Genomic DNA, 11,286 nt, shown 5'->3' with positions numbered 1-11,286 from the left:
CGTGTCATTTGTGAACTGGGTTAACTCTAACCCCGCCCCATGGACGGTGGCTGCACACCGTCCATCCCTTGTCCGATGGTGGGTCTGCTTTTCCACTTAACCGGTGACCGAACTGCTACTCAGAGAAGGAAAGCCCCGGGCCTGCCTCCCGCTTTCCTTTCTGATAGTGTAATGAACTCCAGAGTTAACTGGGAATTGAACTGGCCAGGCCCTCAGAATCTGACCCTGAACCAGGAAGGGAATGTGATGTGGGAGAATTTCCTCCCACCCTGACTGCTCTCCCAGGGCAGGGTGGGAATCCCATGGAAGCCTCTGATCTGGGGCGTTTCCTGGGCTATGTGCTGCCATGAGGCCACACACCCTGAGCTGATGGGGAAGAAGATAGGCTCTCGAGGAAGAAACAGGCAGGCAGATTAGACAGCCAGAAGGCCAGCTGGCTGGAGGTCTCCCCTCAAGGCAACAGGTCATGGGATTGTGGTGAGCAGAGAAGCTCCAGTCCCCACCCTCAGACACATGACAATAGCCGGGACAGACTTCCAGAAAACACATTTACCCGTACACTCCAGAGGTGGCCCTGGCAGTCACAGTTCAAAGGCTCCCCCCCGTCACCCAACGAACCCCAAGCTCGAGGCTGCCCCACCGAGGGCAACCAGCCTGGGAAGTGTGGCACCAAAGGCAGGTGGAGAGGGAGTGCAGAGAGGAAGGACCAGGGCTGGTGCTCGGTCGAAATTCATAGTGCTGGTGACTGGGGGCCACCAGCCCCCAGGGCAAAGGTCACTGGACAGACTCAGAGGTGGGAAGAACTTGAAAACGAAGACTCAGATTACTCAGGGAGCAGGGGTGGGGAGGAGGCTGCAAAGGTCACTAGAGGCCTCCTCCTCTCTCCCCAAGTCTAGAAGCCTGAGATGGCTCCAAGTGTCCCCAAGGGTATGGCTGGAAGGGAACTCAGGTCCGCTCGGCACATGGCAGGAGGCAGGATCCATAAATTAAGTGTTTTTGGCGGAGTGTGGCTGCAACAGAGGCCTGGTGATGGCGCTGTGGCGATGGGGCCACTGCATCCTCCAGGATGGGTGGGCGAAGACGATGGGCCTCTTCTTGGCCCAGCGAGAGAACACAGCCTTCTCGGTGATGAAGCGGTGGGCGCTGCGGGGCGCCCGCTCATGCGCCAGGTACATCTGACACTCATCCAGCCGGCCCTTCTCGAAGTAGTGGTAAGGCACCGAGGGGTGATGCTCCTCCCTGTGGGTGGGGAAGAGGGACAGGTGTGAGGAACCCCAGCTCGCCCGCCTCCCGCCAGACCCTGCCACCTGCCAGGACCATCCCTTACCCAGCCCTACGGACCACAGAGTCCCACAGGCCTGGTCCCAAGGGTAGCCAAGATAGATAAAGGAGGAACAGGGAAGCCCCTGAGGATTCCAAAGGCCAAGGGCTCAAGCCCTGGCTGTACCTCTTGCGAGCTGGTTGACTCTAGGCCAAGACAAACGCCCTGAGCTTCAATAACCCATCTGTAAAATGGGCATGGTGACATCTACCTTCTTGGCTGAAAGTGAAAGTGAAGTGGCTCAGTCATGTCCGACTCTTTGTGACCCCATGGACGGTAGCCTACCAGGCTCCTCCATCCATGGAATGTTCCAGACATGAGTACTGGAGTGGGTTGCCATTTCCTTCTCCAGGGGATCATCCTGACCCAGCGATCAAACCTGGGTCGTCCCACATTGCAGGCAGACTTTACCGCCTGAGCCACTAGGGAAGCTAAAACCACAGGTCAAAAAATGCAAAGTGCCTGGTGCCGGGCTCATGGTTGAGGGACCCCTGGTTCCCGGCAGCATGGAACTGCCAGGCCTGCACATCCACCTACTCACGGGCAGTCTGGCCAGGCGTCCTGGTAGAGAGGGGCTACTTTCATCTTGCCCACGCGCTCAGCAAAGAAGTTCCCCCCAAAAAACAGAGGGTGAAAACGTGGGGCCCCTTCAGTTCAGTGATGGGAGCTATGACAGTGTTGAACTAGAACATCACAAGTCAAAGCTTAGGCGTAACAGCTGATGACGGACACGCATGGCAGCCCTGAGGCTGGGGTTAAGGACTTCGGTAGATCGTTCTCTCGCTAAACCTTTCCACAAGCTTCTGAGGACAGTGTGGTCATTTGCTCTCTTTGACCAGAGAAAACAGTTGCCATGGGAGGTGGCAGCCGGGCCCAAGACCACTCGGGCACAGCGGAGGTGGGAACCCAGCCTGTTCTACAGGTTGGGCTCCTTCCCACTGGGTACCAGGCCCAAGGGCTGTCTGTGCCTTGGCTGCTCACGCGGAAGCCCACATATCCTCAGCGTAGGGCCCAAACACGGTGTCCCCCCGCCTGGCTCCTGGCTGGCCTGACCTGCAGTAGCTGTCGCTGACCATCCCGTAGACCACGATCTCCTCACACAGCTCCAGGGCGAGGATCATGGTGAACCAGCCGGTGCTGAGGAAGGACCCGGACTGCCTCCTGGCCGGGGGAGGGACGCATAGTCAGCTGGCCACATCTGCCAGCTCAACTTGGAAGCAAGGTGGCCCCAGCTCAGCTGGCTCACCACACAGCACTGGTTCCCCTCCGAGTCAAGGGCTTCTCATCTCGACCCCCACAGAAAGGCTCTGGGGGACACTGGGGAGCTGGAAGATCTGGCCCAAGGCCAGCAGTGGGCAAGAGGTGGGCGTGGGTGCCAACCCAGGTCTGTTCATCTTCTACCCATCAACACAGGACTTGAGCAAACCACGCCCCCAACAATGATGATGCATCAGCCCTGGTCACACCCTCTCCGCATCACAGGGACCAAGCTTGCAGAGACAGCAGAAAGCAGCAGAAACACAGCCACTGAAAGTGGGGAAGAGGGTTGTCTAGAGTCAAATAGTCTTCAACTTGAATCCTGAATCTGCTCCGGGGCATCCGGTTTGCTTACGAACCTCTCTGAGCCTCACTGCCCCATGGGTGATATGGGGATAACTACAGGTGGTGATGGAGAGGGAACACTGTCAGTCCAGCTCCTCCCACAAGCCCCAACCCCCAACTCAGAGCATGGGAGCCTGGAGCTGGACCTGGCCTCGCCACTCTCAAAGCACCAGTACTGATTACTTTCCCAGCCGATGGCCATTCATCTCGGGCTCTACTGAAGGGCTGTGGGGTGGTTCAGCCATTCAAACTAAACACCTCCCAAGCCCTGAGCTAGCCATGAAGTGGCCCCACCCAGCGTTAACATTCTCAAGGAAGGGGGCAGCTGGAAGAGACCTGCTGGGAAGACAAGGAAACAAAAGAATGGGATGACTGATGTCAGGTAGGAAGTGTTCCTTCAGACAGGGCCAAGGAGAAACACCATCCATACTGAACGCAAGGGAGGATCTGGGGGTAGGGATGGCAGGTGCAAAAGGCCTGCAGGCGAGAGCAGTGTGGATGTCCACGGCCAGTGTGGCTGGAGCAGGGCAAGCGACGGACGATGAGGCCACAGAAGCAGGCAGGGGCAGACCATGCGAGGGCATGAAGGCCAGGGGAGGGGAGGAGGTGGGAGTCTGGATTTTATTTTCCATGTGATGCGAAGCTGCTGTAGGGTGAGGCCAGGTGACTGGTGGGATGAACTCACTGGGGCACTTAGAGATCAGACTGCAGGGCTTGCTGCAAGGGCAGGGGAGTGTGGGGACTTTCCTGTGTTCCAGTGGCTAAGACTCTGCGTTCTCAGTGCAGAGGACCCAGGTTCGATCCCTGGTCAGGAAACTAGATCCCACATTCTGCGGCTAAGAGTTTGCATGCCACAACTAAAGATCCAGCATGCCACAACAAAGATCCCATGTGCTGCAACTAAGACCAGGCACAGTCAACTAACTAAAAATATTACCAAAAACACAGAGGAGGATGGTGGCTTAGGTCAAGGAGGTACCCGTGGGCAAGGAAGGAGAGTTGCGAGCCCATCCTACGTGACAGGTGATGAAATAAGGGGAGTCGAGGGCAAAGTCAAGGGTTTGACTAAAAAACTGGAGGCTGGTGGCTGTATTTTCTGAGCTGAGGAGGTGGGGGAGAAGCCAGTGTGCAGAGGAGGAAGCCATAACAGTTCAAGTGCTCTTCTGGGTGTTGGATAAAATGAGATCTTGAAGGCAAGAGGACTTAGCTCAGTACCTGGTGCACAAAAAGGGCTGTTAGAACTGCCACTGTTACTTTCAATTCTGGAAGGGACATCAGAAACCAATTCAGGTCTCAGAGCATCCCCTCCAAACAGAAGAGCTCCCTGCCATGGCCCCACACTGGTCACCACCATCACCACCACCACCAACACCCCCCCACCGCCCCGCCCCGCCACGGTGTATACTGGTGAGGCCGAACGCCTTTCACCGCCATGTGGAACATCTATATGGTCATTCGATGATGACAGTCTCTGATTCCTGTCCCCATCAGAGGGCAGGACCACGTCTGCCTCTATCACTGCTGAGCCCCAGTGCCAGACAGAGCAGACCCTTGATGGACCAGAGGCTCCTGGAGAAGGCAGGCCCCCAGCTGCCAGGGAGACCCCCAGCAGGCCAGCTCCCTGGCTCACGCTCACCGGTTCTTGCCCGTCTCGTCCTGGAAGACCTGGTCGCAGTAGGCCATCATTCGCTCGGTGAACGTGTACACCTGCAGGCCAGGGTACATCCTGGTGAGCTGCAGCAGCGCACGGTAGGTGCGGCCGCCCAGCGCCCGGTCCATGTGCTTCCCCTGGCCCCACACCACATAGAGCGTGTCACGGGCCTGCTGGAAGTAGTGGGAGTAGTTTCGCAGCAGCAGAGGCACGCTCGTGTGGGAGATGACCCGCAGGGTGCTCCGCTGGCCCACATCTGCCTCGAAGCCCACGGTGGGCGCCTGGTTCATGCGCAGTACACACTCAGCGCCGTCGATCTCGGCGCCCAGGCCCGAGCCCAGCATCTGGCCTGAGCTGGACACCACGGCGCAGCTGCGGCATGGCTCTCGGACCAGCGGCTGCGGGGGGAGGTAGAGAGACAGAAAGGAAGTCCTGGGCACGTAGCTTCCACCCCTCCTTCTCCGCCACCCAGGAATACCCCTGACCACCTGTATCAGCTCCAAGGACTTCATCAACCCATTTTGCAGATGAGGAAACAGAAGCCAGGCAGTTGGAATGACTTTCTAAAGGTCATACCAGTGACAAGTGGCAGAGCCAAGATTCCTTGTTCAAGGTCCTGTGCTTCCCCGTCAGCCACATTTCTGGCCCTGGTTTCTGTTGCTAAGGCCCTGTGAGGCCCTACATTGCACTTTCTTGTTAGGATTATGTAAGTTAATATTTATAAAGCACTTAGAGAAGTTCCTGGCACAGACTAGGTGTCAGTTATATATTTGTTAGGTAAATATGAACCCCAGCTCTTCAGAATTACTTTTAGGTCACTTCCTTCTCTGCCCAAGTCCCATTTTCCTTGTCTCAGTTTATAAGTAAAAGCCCACGACAACACTGGGAACCTCTGGTTCTGAGCCTGAATCCTGGCTCTGCCCCATCCTAGCTGTGTGTGCTTAAGGCAAGTTACTTTGTCTCTCTGAGCCTCAATTTCTTCATTTATAAAAAGGGGACGAAAATAGCATCTACTTGATCAGGTCGTAAGGATTCAATTAAAAATGCCTAGAGAGTGATCAACACAGCCTGAGGGCATAGTAAGCTGCCCTCCTACCCCACCTCATTATCTCATAAGAGGCAGAAGCTGATCCAACAAGTCTGCAAACTGTAACTGGAGGTCAGGGCTCCCAGGAAGAAGACTTGCTGCCTACCCCAGGCCTCCATGCCCTCTTTGGGAACACAGGTTGATGGAGGCCTATAAAGGATGTGGAAACACTCAATCTAGTCGATAAAAGACACACAGTTGTAGCCCACTCAGGGACAGTTTATGTCTGACACTGTGTTGATTTAAGGACTCGTAGCCCCATTTTCCATGCCCTGGCAATAAAGAACAAGACTTCCTTATTCTGCCCTCAGTTTGAGCCTGAGCTGACAATTGTAGTCTGTTCAGATCCAAGGTCACCATCAGCCCCAGAAGGTGTTCTGCTTGTCCTGTTCTGCAGGGTCTTTAAGACAATGAGTCCTACATAGAAATCAGCCCTTTTGACATTCTAAGATTTTCTGCTCTGTTAACAAACTCAGAGGATCTGGCTATCCTGGGGCCACGTCCTCATAAACTCTGAGCATCTGAAATGAACACTAGCTGTGACCATGGAAGCTGGGACAGCGTCTACCCAGCCCACCTTGCCGCTTGTCCCTCTTGGCCAAACCTGGCGGCACTTGAGTTTGTCCCTCCCAACTCAGCTGTTTCTGCATCTTGATCAAAGATTTACACAGCACCCATTCTAAACACTGTCCATGAATCACAGAGTTGGACCTGCAGAGCAACCCTACTGAGGCAGGAACCACAATGACTGCCTTTCACAGATGAGGCAACTGTGACTCAGAGGGATGAAGACCTGAAACAGATCTCCAACGCAAGGTCCCTGAGCCGTCCTCCCTCCGACCAACACTCGGAGAGCCGGCAGACTCCGAGCTCGGACCTTCCTGCACCGGGTGTCGTTGGGAGATGCCTTTGAGAAACCTACCAGCTGGGGCTGCTGAAATCAGGGTGAGCAGTGTAAAGCGTTCTGAACCTCACTTGGCAGAACAAGCGTGGGGAGGTGCACGCCACGGGGCAGGGGCCTCAGCTGCCTCGTCACCCTGGGCTTCACTGTCCCTGTCTCCTGTAGAGGGACAGCTCTGGGGCAGATCTGTATCCCCAGGAGGTATCAGCACAAGGCAGGGCACATCGAAGGCACCAAATACACACTTGCTAAACAGATGGGTTGTGCGTGGACAGTTAGTAATAAATCTAAAGCTGCATGTACCACCATGATGTGATGCTATCTGGCTCCCAGGCTGGACCGGGAGTTCCAGGTGGCCACCCTGCCTAACTCATCTTTTTTATCCCCAGTGCCCAGCTGAGAGCCATCAGGCAATATTCACTGAATTAAAAAAAAAAAAAAAAAAGACATTTAGCAATACCCTGGTGGTCCAGTGGTTACGACTCAGCGCTTTCACTGCTGTGGCCTGGATTCAAGCCCTAACTGGGGAACTAAGATCCTGCAAGCCACGCAGTGCAGCCACAATTGGAAAAAAAAATTTCCTCCTAGAATTTGAAGCTCAGAGAGGTAAAGGGTCAGCTTGACCAGAGGAGCCAAGTCCAGGATGCAGGCTGGCCTGATGTGAGCCCAGTTCTCACAGTCCCCAGAGAGTCGGGGAGAACCCTGGCAAGCTTGGCTGGGCCTGCGCCCCACCCCCTGACACACTGCCCAGCGAACTCACCTTCCCATCTGGCACACTGCTGTAGCCACTAAAGTGCAGAGGCCCCGGCACGGTGGGCCTGGAGTTGATAGAGAGGTGGGGGTCCAGGCAGGCGGCCGGGCAGAAGGGCATGCAGGCCCAGCAGCACAGCAGGATGTAGACAGCCGAGAAGCCCGCAGAGCAGAGGACGATGAGCAGGAGCCGACCCTGGGGGAGACAGCGGTCATGGGGTGCAAGCTGGGGGGACTGGCGCTGGAGCTCCTAGAAGCTGCCGCTGGGGTCCCCAGCCTCATGGGTCCAAACCCCAGTTCAGTAGTTCCCAGAACATCAGCAGAGGCCACAGTCTCTGTTAGCCAGGCCTGCCTCTGGGCTTGGTTCGGAGAGCATGCATGACTGAGATAAGCCCTATTATCCCAATATTCTAAATAAGGAAACCAATTTGGGGTGAAAATGGGTAGGCAACTCAAGGCCACACAGTAAGAAAGCAACAGGGTGGGGTCTCCAAATCAGAAACCCTCCTCTTAACCAGAAAGCTGAGGTGCCCTGTGCAGCCTTGGGTATAACTGTCTACCTCTCTGGGCCTGCTTCCTCTGTGAAACTGATACTACCCACAGTGGGAACTCACTCTGAGGACAGTGGTCAAAGGGCTACAGTAAAGTGCTGTGCATGTGAAGACATGAGAGTGGCCCAGTAGAAGGGCCACCAGTTCCCTTCAGATCCCAGGTTGAGGCTGTCCCCTCCCCCAGCTGACTCCATGGTCGCCCCCCTCCCCCAGCTGATGATCATGACCTGGGTCAGCAGACCGTGTGAGTAAAGAGACAGTAGAAGGGGACATAGGGAAGCATCACTCAGCAAACGGTTTCAAGAACTGAGAGCTGCAGCCCTGAGGCTCCCTCCTCCAGAAACCACGTCCCCAGAGGCCACGTGAACCAGGAAGCCCTCCTGGCCCCCTGCCCGGCTGGCAGATGTAGTGAATACCTCCACTGAGCCTTCAAGGAGGGGCCGCCTGGTGGGGGGACACAACCCTGGCCTGCCATTGTGTGCCGGGCCACCTTGGTCACCACCTGTGTCTCTCTGGGCTCTAACCGGTCTCCCAGCCTGCCCAAGACACAGGTCCCTCAGCCTCAGAAACCATCTGGCAAGCTGGCTGGGGCTCTCTGAAAATCAGAGGTGAAAAAGTAGCCCCCACCAGTCCCCTCCTTGGGCATATCCTGCCAGAGGCCCTCCCTCCTCTGCCCACAAGCCACTTCAGCTCCTAAAAATAAATCTCTGTGAGACCAGCTGTGCGCAGGAGGGGGTTCAGCCCCTGAGGCCTCAAGCTGTGCTTGGCACCTGGTTCCCTGCCCGCAAGGACCCAGAGACCTTGATTCAGGCAGCTGACTTTCCACAACATTCAAGGCTCTCACCAGGGGCTCCTGAATAAAGTCAAGATTCCGCTAAACTGAACTTTCACGACATACCCTGCTCCCAGGTAGATGCCTCACCTGGGTGACCCCTGGATGCTCACAGGAGGCAGTACTATTATCTCCATTATATAGAAGAGGAGCAAGGCACTGACACCAGAGAGGGAATGCCACTTGCCCAGGGCCACACAGCCTGGCAGATCAGGGCTGGACTTTGAGGCCAGTCTGCTGGTCTCCTTCAGCTCAGGAGCAGTGGAATCATAAGTGACAGTCAGCCCTGGGGTGGGGAGTCAGGGGCGGGGGGTGAGGCTACTGGGCCGGAAGCCACCTCCCCTGTGAGCCTTCCTCCTTCTGCCACTTACCGGAGCCTTCATGCTGTCACTGCCGCTCAGCAGCCCGGTGGCTGCTGCCTCCAGGGATCAGGCTGGGAAGGGATCGGAGGAGCCAGGGACCTGCCAAGACCCAGACACTCAGAGCTGGGTCCCAGGCCTCCAAGGAATCTGCCCAGGGATACTGAGGCAGGGGAGGGTACAGGCCTGGGTCAGGGCAGACGGCTTCTGGGAATCACATGCCCTCAAGTCCCCAAACACCGGGCAAACACCGTCCCCATCCTAAAGGAGCTGAAACCTCCCGCCAACCCAGTCCCCACTGCACAGATGGGGAAGGAGAGGTAGACAAGAGAAGCCCAGGGCTCAAGGCCACCCCATCCAGTCTGGGTCAGATAAGCACCAGGAGCCTGGAGCCTTGACTCCCATCTCTGCCTAACTCACTAACAGAGAGGCCTGGGGCTGGACGGGACAAGGACTCTCCACCCCACCGCCAGACCCCACCGACCCCTCACCAGCTCGGGCGCTAACCTGGAGGGCAGGCGGGGATGCGCCGGCTGCTCCCCATCCGCTGCTCGGAGCTCCATGGCCCGCGGGCGGGACGGACGGGGCAGGAAGCCAGAGCCCCGGGGCTGAGGCGTCGCCGTCGCAGTCGTCTCAGCTTCTGGAGGCTGGAAAGTGATTGTGCGCCGCCGCCGGCGGGGGCGGGGTTTGCTAGGACTGCGGGGAGGAGTCAGGCGCTGGGCGCGAGGCTGAGCGGCGGGGGCGGGGGCGGGGCCTACGAGCGCGCCTCGGGTGGGGCGTGCGCGGTGGGCGTGGGCGGGGGCGGCGGGGCCGCAGGGTCTGGGGACCCGGCCTCAGCAGCTGGGGGTGGAGTCTCAGCTCCGGCGTCTCTTCCCTTCCGCCTTTCAGTGCATCTCCTAAGCTCCTGCGGGTGGTGGGGTGGGCGGCCCCCTAGAGGAAAGACCTAGAGGGTGCCTTGTGTGCCTTTGTCGCCCTCTTGTGGTCCGGACTGGAATTTCTCCATTTCTGAAGTTTGGGTGTGGGGAGCTTCAGGGACAATCAAGTGGGGTTTTAGGCTGAGGCAGCTCCAGATTTCCAGCTTGGTAGGGTTGCCGGATTTCGCAAAGTGAAATACCGCATGCCCACTTATATTGGAATTTGAGAAAAGAAAGCGCTAAGTCGCATCTGACTCTTGCAACCCCGTGGACTGTAGCCCGCCAGGCTCCTCTGTCCATGGGATTCTCCAGGCAAGAATACTGGAGTGGGTTGCCATTTCTTTCTCCAGGAGATCTTCCCGACCCAGGTATCGAACCCAAGTGTCCAGCAGTGCAGGTAGATTCTTTATCGGTTGAACTACGCAGGAAAGTAGCCACTAATTATGTTAGAAATGTGAAAGTCCAGTGTAACTGTGTGTGAGTCGCTCAGTCATGTCCAACTCTTTGCGACCCCACGAACTGTAGCCTGCCAGGCTTCTCTGTCCATGGAATTCTCCAGGCAAGAATCTTGGAGTGGATTGCCATTCCCTTCTCCAGAGGATCTTCCCTACCCAGGGATGGAACCCTGGTCTCCTGCATCGCAGGCAGATTCTTTACCGTCTGAGCTACAGGGACGTCCTCCAGTGTAACTGGGCATCCTGTATTCTTTTTTTCTGGCATCCTTACCTGGACTACTTCAGATGAGCCTCAGTTTTTCTCCTCTGTGGAGGGGGTGTTGATGATAGAACCTACCTCAAAGTGCCGGAGCATCTTGTGGCAGAAGCAGGATTTGAACTGGGCAGTCACTGCAAAGCCAGGGCTCTGACCACCTACTTTCAACTCCCAAATGCCCCTGTTTTGTTGCAGGGTCCAGCGGTAAGACCAGGTTAGAATCACAGGATGGGGATATACAAAACATAACCAGTATTCAATTCCTGAGTCACTTGGTTTATTGTACACAATTAGCAGGTGAAGAGTTGGACTATATAAAGGGCTGACTGCTGAAGAATTGATGCTTTCCAACTGTGGTGCTAGGGAAGGCTCTGAGAGTCCCTTGGACTGCAAGGAGATCAAACCAGTCAATCTTAAAGGAAATCAACCCTGAATATTCATTGGAAGGACTGATGCAGAAGCTGAAGCTCCAGTACTTTGGCCACCTGATGTGAAGAGCTGACTCATTGGAAAAGACCATGATGCTAGGAAAGATTGAAGGCAGGAGGAGAAGGGAAATGACAGAGGAAACGGTTGGATGGCATTAGCAGCTCACTGGAAATGAGTT

At 56.2% G+C, this 11,286-nt stretch overlaps 1 protein-coding gene across 4 annotated transcripts; it reads right to left on the bottom strand.

Moving 5' to 3' along the window:
• Positions 1–534: 534 nt before the first annotated feature.
• ST6GALNAC4 (ST6 N-acetylgalactosaminide alpha-2,6-sialyltransferase 4) lies at positions 535–9,717 on the bottom strand. Of its 4 annotated transcripts, XM_043916783.1 has the most exons (7): positions 9,562–9,717; positions 9,067–9,156; positions 7,323–7,508; positions 4,724–4,972; positions 4,560–4,630; positions 2,375–2,482; positions 535–1,239 (listed from the first exon to the last, which is right to left on the bottom strand). In XM_043916783.1, exons 2-7 carry the CDS (start codon positions 9,076–9,078, stop codon positions 987–989), a joined length of 879 nt encoding a protein of 292 aa, XP_043772718.1. In that variant the 5' UTR covers positions 9,079–9,156; positions 9,562–9,717; the 3' UTR covers positions 535–986. The 4 variants fall into 4 exon arrangements, with proteins under 4 accessions (XP_043772718.1, XP_043772716.1, XP_043772717.1 ...); XM_043916781.1 differs by having other exon boundaries at positions 4,560–4,972; XM_043916782.1 differs by lacking the exon at positions 9,067–9,156 and having other exon boundaries at positions 4,560–4,972; positions 9,562–9,693.
• Between the last annotated feature and the right edge of the window lie 1,569 nt (positions 9,718–11,286).

The sequence above is a fragment of the Cervus elaphus genome, chromosome 11 (assembly GCF_910594005.1).
Source record: "Cervus elaphus chromosome 11, mCerEla1.1, whole genome shotgun sequence".
NCBI classification, from domain to species: Eukaryota; Metazoa; Chordata; class Mammalia; order Artiodactyla; family Cervidae; genus Cervus; species Cervus elaphus.
Note: the sequence above shows the minus strand (reverse complement) of the source record. Positions and strands in the feature narration are given on the sequence as shown.